Here is a 15,640-nt window from a genome sequence, read left to right on the forward strand (position 1 = left end):
TGCCTTGCCCTGCTCTCCCGGAAGATACCTCCCCATTCTGATTAAGCTCCATATTGTTCCTAATTGCCACTCTCGCCTTCTCACAAAACACCTTGTCCTCCAAAAGTCCCGAATCCAACCTCCATCCCGGCCTCTGCACCTGCCCTGAACTAAGCCTCACATCCTGCCAATGCAACGCGTGGTCCAAAATCACAATTCCTGTATATTCTGCTCCTCCATCAGCACCGCTGGACTTGCCACGAAAAAATTGATTTGAGACTACACCGTGTACATGTGCAAGAAGAAGGAGTACTCCCTCCCTCCCTCCCAGATTTGTGGACCTCCATGGATCCACCATCCCAATTCTATCCATAAACCGTCCCAGCTCTCTCGCCATCCTCGACCTTCCCATCGATTTAGGACTTGACCCGTTCACCCTCGGCTCCATCACACAGTTAGAATCACCTCCCATTATCAGCTGGTGCGAATCCAAGTCCAGAATTGCCCTTAGAACCCTCTTTACAAATCCCGTATAAAGATTGACTAATAAAAATCGCTTATTGTCACAAGTAGACTTCAATGAAGTTACTGTGAAAAGCCCCTAGTCGCCACATTCCGGCACCTATTCAGGGATGCCGGTATGGGAATTGAACCTGCGGCTGGTTTTGTTCTGTATTACAAGACAGCTGTCTAGCTCCCTGTGCTAAATCAGCCCTACTGGCATCTCCTCTAACACCCCACTCACTATCACAAACCTTTCCCCTGGATCTCACATCTCCCTGGCCCCCACAAACCCCGTTTTCTTGCTCAACAAAATGTCCACCCCCCCCCGACTTCGAGTCAAAGCCCGAGAGAAATACTTGTCCCACCCATCCCGTCCTCGGCATAACCTGATCCTTCACCCGGAGATGTATCTCCTGCAAGAAAGTCACCTCCGCTCTCAAACTCTTCAGGTGCGCAATAACTCGGGACTCCTTGACCAGTCCGTTTAACCCGTGGACATTCCATGTCATAATTCTTACCGAAGGCTTGCGCCTCCTCCCCCTCTATCGTCCGCTATCATCCCCCTTCAGTTCTGCCTCGCCCAATCCCACTCTGAACCAGGCCCATCCAAGATGGCCCCGCACCATGTCCATGGCCATTCTCATCCTCCAGACCTGCCACGTTGCACTCCCCTCCCTCACCAAACTGGCCAACCCTCCCGGCCTCCTCCCCCACCACAATCCCATTCACTAGCATTGTTTGCTAGCGTGCGACTCCCACCCGAAGGACCCCGTACGACCTCCCCCCACCTTATCCTGCTCAACAGGCCCAGATTCATCCTGAATAACGACAAAACCATGAACACAATCCAAAGGGTCCCATTTAAAACACCTCTTACATGAAAGAACACCAGATTTCACAAATGACCCCCTTCCAAAAAACAAAAGGTGAGGGAGGGAGCGATCGGCTTCTCCCCCTTGCAATCTCCAACTTCTGAAAATCCCCTGAAATCGGCAACCCAGAACAACAGTAACTCCCAACATTTGTGGGCTTACCTCCTCCATCCTGTGCCTCCCCTCAGTTTTCTCCTAGCTTATGGTCCCGAATAAAGGGCACGATTCTCCGCCCCCCACGACGGGTCGGAGAATAGCGGGAGGGCCTTCCCGACATTTCTCCCCCCCCCCCCCCCCCACCCACCTCACGACACGAATCGCTGCTCGCCGTTTTTTACGGCGAGCAGCGATTCTCCCCTAGCTGATGGGCCGAGTTCCCAGGCCTTTACGGCCGTTTTCACGAACTCCAACACACCTGCTCTCACAGTTCGTGAAAACAGCCGCAACGTGCCGTTCTGGAGAACCATGCCACCGATTGGCACGGCCGCACCACGGCCGTGCCAAGGGTGGCATGGGCCCGCGATCGGTGCCCACCGATCGCGGGCAGCGGGTCCGAACCCTGTGCATTCTTTGTTCCTCCGCCGCCCCACTGGATCAGACCGCGGGGCGGCTGAGGGGCATAATGGCCCGCGCAGGCGCGGGTTTCACGCATATGTGTGATGTCATCCGCGCATGCGCGGATTGGAGCCGTCCAATCCGCGCATGCGCGGCTGACGTCATCGTTTGCGTCAGCCGCCGTTAACCCTGGTGCGCGGGCTTAGCGAAGTTCGCTAAGCCTGCGATGCTGAGGTTCACGGGGCCCCGCTGCCTGCCCCGACCGGGGAGCAGAATTGGGTCCCGGGAGGGGGCGCGGAGGCTGCTGTGAAACACGGCCAGTTTCACGGCAGCCTTCACGACTCTCCGCATTTGCGGAGAATCGCGCCCAAAGTCACTGGCCTCCTCTGGCAAATCAAGTTAATACACTCGGCATCATAAGTCACCCAGAATCTGCCATCTGTATAGCACCCCCTTTGACTTGGAGCAGTCCGCATGCCTCTTCACCAGCTCTGCGTCGATGTCCTGGTAAATCCGGACTCGATTACCCTCCTACTCACAGAATTGCTTGGCCCACCTCAGAATCTTCTCCTTAACCAAAAACTTGTGCATCTGCACAATCACCGCCCGTGGTGGCTCCCCTGCTTTTGGCTTCTTCCTCAAGGATTAATGGGCCTGCTCCACGTCTGGGGCCTTGCCAACACCTTCTCATCCACCAACCTGGCCAACATCCTCGAAACATACTTTGTGGTGCTCGTTCTCTCCACACCTTCCAACAGCCCCACAATCCGCAAATTCAGCCGCCTGGACTTTTCCTTCTGCTCCTTCACCTTTGACTGCAGCAACTCACAATAGATCCCCCAGGATTCTTACCTTTGCCTCCAAGGTCACAATACAAACACTCTGGTCGGACACCACTTTTTCCACCTGCCGGATCGTCGCTCCTTGCGCTTCGAGACTCTTTTCCACCCAATCCAGAGACCCATGAAGAGGTGCCACTGCTCCCTCAATCGTCTTTGACCAGTCACTGTGCATCTCCTTCCTCTGCTGTTAAAATTCCTCCTTGATCAAGCTCATCAATTGCTCCATCTGAGGCTTTCCTGCCGAAGATGGCCTTCCGCCATTTTCACAATTGGTGCTGCGCAACAGGTCTCCTCCAATTCCTTAGCCAAGTCTTTTACTGTCTTCAGCCGGATCTGATATCCAGTAAACATGCCAATCCAGGGGAGAGCTTCTTCTCTTACACCTTCCACTTCCCTTTCCTGCCGAATCTACACAACACATGGGTGAAAAGAGCCAAAACCAAGCCTTCAGGCCAGAGCTACCCTGTGTGCGACCACTCACTGCATGGCCACCACCAGAAGTGATTAAAAAGCATACAATAGACCTTGGCTTTAGAACAGAGACCTTTAGAAGTCATTGGTTAGGCCCCAACTGGAATAGTGGGTCCAATGCTGGGAACCGCACAGTAGGAAGAATGTCAACGTCTTGGAGAGGGTACATCGGTGGTTTACTAGAACGCTATTCGGGAGAGAAACCATTACCCTCCCAGCATTGCAGTAAGAACACCCATTTACAAACAGCTCATAGGAAATTTCCAGCTATAGCCTTTTAAATAGTCTGAGCTGGCACCAACCACTTGTGCAATTGACCCAGTTTCTGACGCTGCTCCCTTTTCAATTCACAGGAGCTGCTTAGCAAGAAGAATTCCGAGCAAATGACACAATCCATGGCATTGATTTTTGCAGAGCTGAAGCTTAACTGAGATTTCTAGAAAAGGCCCCACAACCCCAGTGCACTCATGTGGGTTGAAACAGTTGCATCACAGTTTTCTACAGTTTACCATAGGTTGTCAGAGATGTGGGCCAGGATTCTCCAAAATCCGGAGTGTTTCACGCTGGAGTCAGCGGGCCTCTTGGCCCAGCGATTCAGGGGGCTAGCACAGCGCCAGAGTGCTGCACACCGACACGTGGCCTGCACTGCCAGCATGTGCGTGGTGGCCCTTTCCATGCCGGCGCATGTGCTTGGTGGTCGTTTCTGCGGCAGCACCACACAACATGCGTAGCGATACAGCGGGCTCACGCGGAAGGAGGTAGGTCCCCTTCAGATCGCGCGCACCCACCGATCGGTAGCCCACGATCGCAGGCCTGGCTGTCATGCATGCCACCCCCCCCCCGGAGTCTGATCCCGCCACTCCCCCCCACCAGATCAGCCGCGGGTCCGAGCTCTCACCAGGTGATACCAGGTTCTAACTACGCCGGCGGAACTTGGCCGGTCGAACACGGCGTGGCCCCCGACCGGCACGCGTCGACTGCGCACACATGACTGGCACCGATTCTCTATTCGCCGGAGAATCGCGTACCTGCGTCGGAGCGGCGTGGCGGGAATCTCCGGCGTCACGCCGATTCTCCGACCCGGCACAGGCTCTAAGAATCCCAGCCGTGGTGTTCCACCATAATTCATAAATCAATAACATTAATAAAACTATGCACATTTTTTTAAAAATTAGTACATTGATTACTTTGTTTGAACAGGGTAATTTAGTCCTATATTATTGACTATGTCCAGTCTGTACCGCAACAAATTCCTTCCTTTGTTGTCTAATTCTCTCTTTGAAATGCTACTTTGCAGAACCTGAATGAATGGTTAAGTGCACAACATCAATTTCTGTCTACACACTTAGATATGCTATGACTTGCTATATATTTGCATTGTGCAAATGCCTAAGAAATATTGTGCTCTGCGTTTAGGGAGTCAAAGATTGCATCATCTGAAAAGATGAGAATTGGAGGAAGCAGTGAACAAGTTTGGATGCAGATTTGTGAGCCAACTGACAGAGAAAAAGGCAAATATACGATGGAGATATTTGATGGTAAAACTTCTTATAAACGGCACCTTGATCTTTCTGGAGAGGGTAAGTTGCTCATTCTGAATGCGATGCGAAAGTCAGACAAATGCTAAAAATTAACATCAAATGCATGGATTCTTCTGAATTAAAAGTCATCATATCGTAATACAATCATGATATGAGTTAACTGTGGTTCACTATTGATATTTCCTGTCAATGAGATATTAACTATCTTGGAAATCTTTTACCGACATACCCCTGAAAACATTTCCATTCCAGTCTCAAAGCCACAGTTTAATTTAGCCTGGTTATATCCCATCTACAGGATCTTTCAAGAGAGTGAATATTCTGAATGTTTGGGTTGTTGGTAGAGAAAGGCATAGTATTAAACAGTGGAACCTTCAGTTTGGATTTACGTTTAACGCTTGTTCGGAGTAGTTTGGAATTGAAGTTTGTAATTGAGCATGCTTCACATCACTTGGCCTATTTCTTCATTTCGTTTGTTTGACTTTAGATCCCTCCAAGCTGTGGACCTCATCATTTGATCCAACCTCAAACTAGTTGGGGTGACTTGTACTGATCCTTATTGGTTTGGTTGCTGGCAGAGGCATGAGGTTGTGAAATGTAACTTGCTGTCTCATCGCCCTTTCCTCTCTATGGAGAAACCTCTGGCCTTGCTATTGAATTGGAAATGGGTGCCTTCATCGTGGTACAGATACGGGGTCAGAGCTTGGGGGCCCAAAGTAAAACCTAAGTTACAAAGATACTGTTCTAGCCTCAGACAGTTTCTCGGCTACAGAGTTTGTGGTGGCAGTGTGTCCAGTAGTGGATATTGGACAGGCAGTGTGGCAGATTAGAGATGGTTAGACAGTGGAGCGATCAAAGGAAGGTATGGATGAGGTAGTACACATGCGGAAGCTGATGATGTGTTTTCGGATGAGGTTGCCAAGGAACAGCATGAAATAAGGAATAGGGTGGGGTCAATGGTAATTTCTTGGGAAAAATTAGAGGTAACTGCAAGAATGGGAAGAGAAGGGACGAGAAATATGACCTTGTCTGGATAGATAAAAATGGAATGAATGACTACAGCAGCTGTCCCCCACTCCCCACAGCTGGATAGCCAGATATTAAATGCAGTGGAGGAGGATGGAATGGCCAACCATGTCAATGCTGTAGACACATCCAGAAGGATGAAAAGCATAATTTATCATTGCCTAGTCTTTCAGAGTGTCATTTGAACTTTTATTAGAAGCAGGTTTTGAGTACTGGTCAGGGGTGGAGTGGAAAGGTTCAGAAATGGAGTTCCTGGAAAGTTGGGCACAGATTTAAAAGGCGACCCCATCTTCAAGGACTTTGGAGAGGAAAGGGAAGGTGGGGACGCCATGGTAATTTGCAAGGATGGAGGGTGTCAAAGGTTGTCTTTTTGTGGAATGGGGAACAGTACCACAACAGAGAATTCATAGTTTAAAGCAAATGGAAACAATGCTTTTGCAAGAAGTAGTCCAGTTTGGTTAGATTTTTGCACTAGTTTGATCCATGTCATATATCAGCCTAATCTAGGGCAAATGGCTTCAAGCGATTTACTTGTTTGTAAAGTTAAGAAATGCACCGAAATAAACATTAGATGTGTATATGTGTAAACTTTGACAGGAGTTTGTAGAGACACTATTGTATGTTAATTTGAAACCTCTTTCTGATTTTATCTGCAGCTTATGCTGAGGCATATACCGAATTCCAGAGGCTGAAGTAAGTTTCTGAGTGATGAATATAAATTTCAATTTCAGATTGTGCAATTTCAGAATGCTTTTAAATGTAATTATTGCACACAACACAATTCCTCCATGCAGTGCACTCATTAAGTTTTGTCTTTATCAGCTGAAAGTATGACAGCATAAATATTATATAAGTCCTTATGTTTTAACCATGCAGCTTTATTAAGTGTTTTAATTCTCATTTTCAGAGCGGCAGCTTTTGCAGAGAAGAGTAAGTACAGAATCTGACTTTCCTATTTATTAAAAACATTATTTCAAATTAGTGCCAAGCCCTTTGTTAAATAATGCAATAAAGATAGTTGTAATTTATTTCACTTACTTAAGTTAGCATTGATTTTCCCATCATAGATCGTGGCAAAGTATTAGGAGGATTGCCAGATGTGGTAACTATAATGGAAGACAAGGTAAGACCAAATCATGATCTAAATCCATTTTCACTGCTTCAGCATTCTGTATTTTTTTGCTCAAAGGGTTATCGAAAATGGTACATTATACTGCATGCCTCCGTGGCTTCACTCCTCCGCTTAAACCTCTCTAAGAACTTTACAGTACTTCAATTCTGGGCTCTTATGAACCCACTGTTTCCATTATTCTAATACTGGCAGCTATGCGTTCAGCTGTCTGGGTGCTAAGGCCTGGAATGCCCTCCCTAAACCTATCCACCTTCTCCACCGTGATAATACTCCTGAAAACCTCTCTTTTGCCAAACCTCTGGCCATCTGCCCTGACGCCTTTCTTTGACTGAACTCAAGTTTGTCTGATCACATTCCCAAGAAGCACGTTTTGGGCATTACATAAATGCAAGTTGTTATGACTAAAAAAGTTACTGCGCACTCCAGATGTCTCACTTTCTTCAGATACCAAACAACCTTTCAACTCTGGTTGCTTCTGAGCTGCAGCCTTAAACAGGCAGCGGATTCCAAATGACAGACTTCCACCATGAACCAGTAGATTTGAGGGGTCAGTGTGGACATAACAATTAGCTGAGGGGCAGAATGCAAAGAGTTGTGGTGAATGGCTGTTTTCTAGCCTTTAGGCAGGATGATTGCGGGTACTTTCGCATCCACATTGAGCAGTGAAACGGGTCTGTGTGATCCACATTCTGGAGAGTCTTTGGCTTTTTTGGGTATCAGCGATATGGTGGCCTGTGTTAGCGTAGGAGGCAGGGGGCCCCTCGCTAGTGAGTCTGCAAACTTCTCCAGCGAACAGGCACGGGTCGAGTGCAGGTGTAAATGTTTTGTAAAAGTCCGCCAGGAACGCGTCTGGTCCTAGTGCCTTCCCCACCTGCATGGGGTCGAAGCTCTCCATGACCTCTACCAGTACTATTGGTGCTTCCAGCTCCCTCCATCTATCATCCCCAAGACTGGCATATCCAGACCATCGAGAAGCCGTTTCATCCCAGAGTCCCCGTCGGAGGTATACAGTCCCCGGTAGAAGGCCTCAAATGCTTTGTTGACCTTTTTTGTTTCGGCTACCAGAGTTTGGCAGAAAGTTCAGTAGCCAGAACACACAATTATAAGGTAATTGGCACAAAGATTCAAATGTGATGATGTACCATCAATTGGACGCGAGACACGATGAAGATCCAAACTGTGGCTTTAATCAGCTAGTTGTTAGCCCGGTGGTCGACTACAGCGAAAGGCTGACCGCCGGGAAACCTGGGTACTTATACCCCGCCTCGGAGACGGGGTCTACTTGCCTCTCGACCAATTGGTGAGCAGTCACATGACTAGTCCCAGTCAATCAGTCGAGAGGCACATGACCAGCCAGAGCCAATGGGAAACCAATGCTCTGCACCAATGGCAGTGCTCCCACTCATATCACCACATTCACCCCTTGTGAAGAAAGAAGGCGGGGGGTGTGTGTGAGGGGAAGAGAGGGGGGGGGGGTCCGAGGACTGGTGGTATGAGTAGAGATAATCGAAGATATGGGCTGCCCACTGGCTCGTGTCAACAATACTACATTAGGATGCAAAAAAAAATTACAATAGAGTCCAATAATGTCCCATGGTTGCATCAGATGGTCACGATCAGCCTGTCGGATGCCCATGATGTTCTGGTGGACCGTCGCAGTGGAGCCGGTGACATTAGGCCGATGGTCGTCCTTGTCTCCGGGAGCGTCGGTCATAGATGTGTCTCTGTACCCCGGGCCGCTGGTGGAGACGCAGTAATCGGGTCGTGGGGGCGCGGGGGGAACTGGGGGGAATTGGGTTTGGGGGGAGGTGTTGATGGAAGTGGAGAAGGCCGCACGCTGGCGGGTGCAAGGTCCCAAAGCGAGACCGTATCCTGCCGACCGTCGGGATACTCCAGGTACGCATATTGCGGGTTGGCGTGGAGTAACTGGACTCGCTCAACCAATGGGTCGGACTTGTGCACCCGCACATGCTTCCGGAGCAAGATGGGCCTGGGGGTGGCCAGCCAGGTCAGGAGAGGGGATCCTGAGGACGACTTCCTGGGGAAAACGAGAAGACGTTCATGAGGTGTCTGATTTGTTGCGGTACAGAGGAGAGACCGGATTGAATGGAGGGCATCGGGGATGACCTCTTGCCAACGGGGGATAGGGAGATCTCTGGACCGTAGGGCCAGTAGTATGGTCTTCCAAATGGTGCCATTCTCCCGCTCGACCTGACCGTTACCCCGGGGGTTATAACTGGTCATCCTGCTAGAGGCTATGCCCCTGCTGAGCAGGAATTGACGCAGTTCGTCACTCATAAAGGAGGATCCCCGGTCGCTGTGGATGTACGCGGGGTAACCGAACAGGGAGAAGATGGATAGGAGGGCCTTTATGATGGTTGTTGTGGTCATGTCGGGACAGGGAATGGCGAAAGGGAAGCGGGAGTACTCGTCGATAACACTCAAGAAATATGTGTTACGGTTGTTGGAGGGGAGGGGACCCTTGACGTCTATACTGAGACGGTCAAAGGGGCGGGATGCCTTGATCAGATGCGCTCGTTCGGGGCGGTAGAAGTGCGGTTTGCACTCGGCGCAGACGTGGCAGTCCCTGGTGACGGTCCTGACCTCCTCAACGGTGTAGGGCAGGTTGCGGGTCTTAATAAAATGGTAAAAATGGGTGACCCCTGGATGGCAGAGGTCCGTGTGGAGGGAGCGGAGGCGGTCAATCTGCGCGCTGGCGCAGGTACCGCGGGATAGGGCATCGGAAGGCTCGTTGAGCTTCCCAGTACGATACAAGATATCGTAGTTGTACGTGGACAACTCGATCTGCCACCGCAAGATCTTGCTGTTCTTGATCTTGCCCCTCTGTGCATTATCGAACATGAAAGCTACTGACCGTTGGTCTGTGAGGAGGGTAAACCTCCTGCTGGCCAGATAGTACCTCCAATATCGCACAGCTTCGACTATGGCCTGTGCCTCCTTTTCCACCGAGGAATGGCGGATTTCGGAAGCGTGGTGGGTTCGTGAGAAGACGGCCACGGGTCTGCCCGCTTGGTTCAGGGTGGCCGCCAGAGCTACGTCAGACGCGTCGCTCTCGACCTGGAATGGGAGGGACTCGTCGATAGCATGCATCGTGGCCTTTGCGATATTCGCTTTGATGCGGCTGAAGGCCTGGCGGGCCTCCATCGACAGGGGAAAGGAGATGGACTGGATGAGGGGGTGGGCTTTGTCGGCGTAGTTGGGACCCATTGGGCGTAATAGGAGAAGAAGCCCAGGCAGCGTTTGAGGGATTTGAGGGAGTTGGGGAGAGGGAGTTCCATCAGGGGGCGCATGCATTCGGGGTCGGGGCCTATCACTCCGTTACGCACTACGTAGCCGAGGATGGCTAGACGGTCGGTGCTAAACACGCACTTATCCTTATTGTAGGTTAAATTAAGGAGTTTCGCGGTTCGGAGGAATATTCGGAGGTTGATGTCATGGTCCTGCTGGTCATCGCCGCAGATGATGACGTTATCGAGGTACAGGAAGGTAGCCCGTAACCCGTGCTTGTCGACCATTCGGTCCATCTCCCGTTGGAAGACCGAGACCCCATTTGTGACACCGAATGGAACCCTGAGGAAGTGGTAGAGGCGCCCATCTGCCTCAAACGCGGTGTACTTGCGGTCACCCGCGCGGATGGGGAGCTGGTTGTAGGCGGACTTAAGGTCCACCGTGGAAAAGACTTTGTATTTCGCGATCCTGTTAACCAGGTCGGAAATACGGGGGAGAGGGTACGTGTCCAGCTGCGTAAACCTGTTGATGGTCTGACTGTAATCAATGACCATCCGGTTTTTCTCCCCAGTCCGTACTACCAGCACTTGGGCTCGCCAGGGACTGTTGCTGGCCTCGATAACTCCTTCCTTAAGGAGCCTCTGGACCTCGGACCCGATGAAGGTCCGGTCCTGGGCACTGTATCGTCTGCTCCTAGTGGCGACAGGTTTACAATCTGGGATGAGATTAGCAAACAAAGAAGGGGGGTCCACTTTGAGGGACGCGAGGCTGCAGACAGTAAGGGGGGGGGGGGTTAGGACCGCCGAATTGGAAGGTTAAGCTCTGCAGGTTGCACTGGAAATCCAGGCCCAAGAGTGCAGGAGCGCACAGACGGGGGAGAATGAGGAGTTTGAAGTTTTTGAAAACCCTCCCCTGGACCGTGAGGTCCGCTATGCAGCACCTGGTGATTTGGACGGAGTGCGAACCTGAGGCCAATTCAATTTTATGCTTAACTGGGTGGATGGGGAGCGCGCAGCGTCTTACCGTGTCGGGGTGGACGAAACTTTCCGTGCTCCGGGGGTCCAGGAGGCATTTTGTCTTGTGTCCTTTGAGCTGGATCGTTGTCGTAGTCTTGGCGAGCGAGTGTGGTCGCGACTGGGCGAGTGTGATGGAAGCCAGTCGTAGTGAGAGTTCCAGGTCATCCTCGGTGGCAGAGTAATCGCTGGCAGGGCCTTCCATGTTGGCCCAAGGTGGCGGCGCCCAGGACCCGCACATGGAATCGGGGTCCCGAGTTGGCGGCGCCCAGGACCTGCACGTGGAGCCGGGGCCCCAAGATGGCGGCGCCTATGACCCGCACGTGGCGTCCGGGACCCGAGATGCCGGCGCCCGTGGGAACCTCGTGGCAGCTAGGGGCAGTATCAGTGGCGTCTGTGGGCCGGTCGGGGCAGCCGGGAGCGGTGGTCGGGAGGACCGTGGGCCAGTTGCGGGGGCCGGTGCGCAGGCCGGAGAGGTCGGTGCGCAGAGTGGGGCCCTGGGGGGCGATCCGCGGTCACTGCGCGGAACAACAGTGACCGACTTGGTCTGGCAGAGCACCGCGTAGTGGCCCTTCTTCCCGCAGCTCTTACACAGAGCGGAGCATGCCGGGCAGCGCGGGCGGGGGTGTTTGGAGACAAAAATAGCAGCAGGGCCCCGTTAGCTTGTCGGAGCGTCCCGCAGCGCAGGCCTGGGGGGGTCGGGGTCAGCGGAGGACGGGGGTGGCGCGTGCCACGATGTCCAGGGGGTTGCTGCGCGGCCGGGGGCGTATGCGCGGGCGTTCGGTCGGCAACTTCCACGAAGGCTGAGGGCGTTCTTCTCCAGCAATCGTTGGCGGATAGAGGAGGATTGCATGCCGGCAACATAAGCGTCTCTAATTAAAAGTTCCATGTGCTCAGTCGCTGAAACTTGGGGACAGGCGCACATTCTCCCTAGAGCTGTGAGGGCCTGGTAGAATTCGTCGAGTGACTCACCAGGGAACTGCTGTCTAGTCGTCAGGAGATGCCGTGCGTATACTTCGTTGACCGGTGGGAGAAAGTGTCCTTTCAGGATATCCATGGCCGCATCATAATCGCTTTCGTCCTCAATCATTGAATATACCACCGTGCCCACGCACGAGTGGAGGATGTGGAGTTTCTGCTCCTTGGTGGGTTTGCTGGCTGCAGTTGTCAGGTAACTGTTAAAACACGTCTGCCAGTGTTTAAAGATTGCAGGCGCATTTGAGGCATGCGGGCTGGTGCGGAGGCAGTCAGGCTTGATGCGTAGCTCCATTCCAAAATTCTAGCTGATTAAATTGATGTACCATCAAAACTGCGGCTTTAATCAGCTAGTTGTTAGCCCGGTGGTCGACTACAGAGAAAGGCCAACCGCCGGGAAACGTGGGTACTTATACCCCGCCTCGGAGGCGGGGTCTACTTGCCTCTCGACCAATTGGTGAGCAGTGACATGACTAGTCCCAGCCAATCAGACGAGAGGCACATGACCAGCCAGAGCCAATGGGAAACCAATGCTCTGCACCAATGGCAGTGCTCCCACTCATATCACCACATGTGACAATAGCATATTTTCTTTTCATGCAGTTATAATGATCTGGAACGTATGAAGGGTGGTAGATACAGAGTCAATTATATCTTTCAGAAGGAAATTGGATAAATATTTGAGTGGGAATTATTTTTAACCCCACATGAATAATTGGATAGTCCTTGCAAAGAGCTGGTACAGGAATGATGGACTGAATGGCCAACTTCTATGATGGACAATAATTAAACTCAGTTAAATGACAAGTTGCTCTATGCAACATTGTCACATCAAACAACAATTAAATTCTGATCAGATTGTGTTTACTTCTAGCAATCAGACTTTGTGGCCATTGAAGGTTTGAATCTTTTGAAACAGAACGCCACTTTAGCAGAATAATATCTTATAACATCTGATCTACTGAGAGCAATGTCATGGGAGATATAGAGCAGGACACACAAAAGTGTGCACCACCCACAGTATTTGTTGTTTGAAAAAACAGATTCAGAGCATGTTATGGTGCCATCCCTTTCCCAAGTCTCACTGCTTACTTCAAGTATAAAGTATACATAAGTAACATGGCCATTCATGTGCAGTACATGTCTGTCAGAAGTGGAGAAAGCACAATGACCCCAGTTTTCAGCTTCAGATATTTCAGATGGGCAGTGATTGAAGCATTCTTAACATCTCCCTGATGTTTTTGGAAAGCAGCTTAATGGTTTGATCCTTTTACATTGAATTGGTGAACTTCCCATGCTTTTCCAGCATTGTTAGGTGGCCTCCTGCTTAGGGAGAATGGGAAACCTGGCAGGATTTCCACAACAGCACCTGAAGGGTGAGAGTTGGACAAATTGGGACACAGTAAGTGGGTGGGGAGGGGGAGGGGGGGGGGGGGGGGGGGGGTTGGTTGGTAATAAAGGGACTGAAGACTTTGAAAATAGCCCAAGAGGAGCTTCAGGTGATGCACTTACCCTCCAAACTATTCATAAAATTGCAAGACCATCTTCCAGGAATCGCTTTAACTGAGGCACACACTGTTCCTTTCTCACTATTGCCAGCTATGTATACTAGCTGCCACAATGCTAACAAATGACACCAACGTGCTGGCAACATAACAAAACCCTGACATACATGCAATATTGATTCCTGCTGGAACGTTGGCTGCTTAAATTATTGCAGGCAAGTCCTGGGTGCGATGTCGACGATAAGTTTATTCTTGACTCACTCCAATCTCTTTCATGCTATGAAATGGCATGGATAGAGGAGCAGAAATCATGGCCACAGCCTTCCCTCCAATTGTATTACCTTAAAAACCATTCTGTTTTTGTAAGTGTTAACTTGCTTTTTGCTTTGTGTTCCAGACACTGAGCCTCACTTCCACTATATTCGGCGATCCATCTCCTGTGGTGACCTGGCTCAAGAATGACAAAGACCTTGAGTTGAATGATCACCACATTGCGACTGTCGAGCAGGGAAAATATGCCTCCTTGACCATTAAAGGCGTTACCACGGAGGATTCGGGAAAATACGGCATTAACGTCAGGAACAAATATGGCGGCGAGACAATTGATGTCACTGTAAGTGTCTATAAACACGGCGAGGATATACCAGTGATAAGGATGGGAGTTCAGCCACCCCCTGTGCACCCAACTCCCCCACCTGCAGAAGCCTCCAAACCAGCAGCACCACCTAAGAGTTCAAAGATTGGCAGAAGAAAGTAATGAAAAGATGATTTGAAGTAGTAACTTATTGTAAACTTAGATTGAACTGCAGTGAACAATTAAGTTACAACTCAAAGCTTGATGTAGTAAGTAGTATTTTGAGTTGTGGTGGGGGGGGAAATCAATTATAGTCTGTTCCTCAGCGCATCGTACAACATTTATTCATGATGGGCGGGATTCCACCCCCCCCCCCCCCCCTCCCCCCGCCACGACTCCCCCGGCCATGTGTTTTCCAGCGGCGGAGTCAGCTCGCCACTGGTCAGCAGCGGAATCTTCCAGTCGCACCGATGTCTATGTCCTTTTGAGTGGCTCGCCCATCCCGTTGCCGGGGAACCCGCCACAGGAGGTCGCCATCGTCGTGACCGGAAGATTCCACCAGTGGGAAGGGTAGGAAAAGGTTTTAATCCCCCCCAAAATTACTTAAGGTCGATGGGTCTGCTTTGATGCTCCTAGAGAATTCTGGTGATACATGTCAGTAGATTCCGCATCCCCAGGTCATTGTTTTACACTAATATGAACCACTTTCTTACCTGGAATGAGGCGGGAACATTGAAGCACAGAAACTCTTCTTTAGTTTTTTTTTGCTGAAGGACACAAAAGGTCCTGGATGTTTACAGAGGAATGAAGTTCATTGTTGTAAGTACGAGAGCGTGAAAAGAAATCTGAGAGGGTTTTGTAGATCGCATCTTTTTAACTAGTTGTAGCAGTAACATTATATGCATTTAAAGACCCACCTAATTCACAATGAGGAATGTACGGCGGCTAGAATCTCACACCATTCTGAATTAATTGTCACTTTGTTACTTCCAGGGGACTTTAATAAAGCAAATTAATATCAATCCTTGCCGAGAATTCACTCCGACTGTAACCATGTCACGTGACTAATATCTACCATATCCAATAAAGTTGCTGTGCTTTGTTTGTCATGCTTTGCACCAATAAAATGGCCTCTCACGGCAATCTCTGATGCATAATTGTGTTCCTCAAACTGACCTCACCACATAACTCATAACACTCACACCTGAAGCCATGATTTAAAAACTGGCTGGATTATGAGATGCCATTAACAATTCCACACTCGATTCAATGTCTGACGTGTTGGTTCAGCACTCGTTTTATTTGATGTATGACTTTCACCAGCAATGGAATAACAGCACATGCACTTGGAGGCAAATTTGTGAAAAGATTTCCCAGCCAAAAGGGACTGGATGATGAAGTG

The 15,640-nt window shown here is 50.3% G+C and overlaps 1 protein-coding gene across 1 annotated transcript in view; it reads left to right on the forward strand.

Annotated features, from left to right (window-relative positions):
* The window catches only part of myom2b (myomesin 2b), a 141,864-nt gene extending 126,472 nt beyond the window's left edge, over positions 1-15,392 (forward strand). The window contains exons 33-37 of the mRNA XM_038800416.1: positions 4,640-4,803; positions 6,447-6,483; positions 6,698-6,720; positions 6,858-6,913; positions 14,062-15,392. Of these exons, the coding sequence (XP_038656344.1) occupies positions 4,640-4,803; positions 6,447-6,483; positions 6,698-6,720; positions 6,858-6,913; positions 14,062-14,421 (640 nt within the window). The 3' untranslated portion in view covers positions 14,422-15,392. The remainder of the gene's footprint in view (positions 1-4,639; positions 4,804-6,446; positions 6,484-6,697; positions 6,721-6,857; positions 6,914-14,061) is intronic.
* Positions 15,393-15,640: the final 248 nt, after the last annotated feature.

The sequence above is a fragment of the Scyliorhinus canicula genome, chromosome 6 (genome assembly GCF_902713615.1).
Source record: "Scyliorhinus canicula chromosome 6, sScyCan1.1, whole genome shotgun sequence".
In the NCBI taxonomy this organism is placed as follows: Eukaryota; Metazoa; Chordata; class Chondrichthyes; order Carcharhiniformes; family Scyliorhinidae; genus Scyliorhinus; species Scyliorhinus canicula.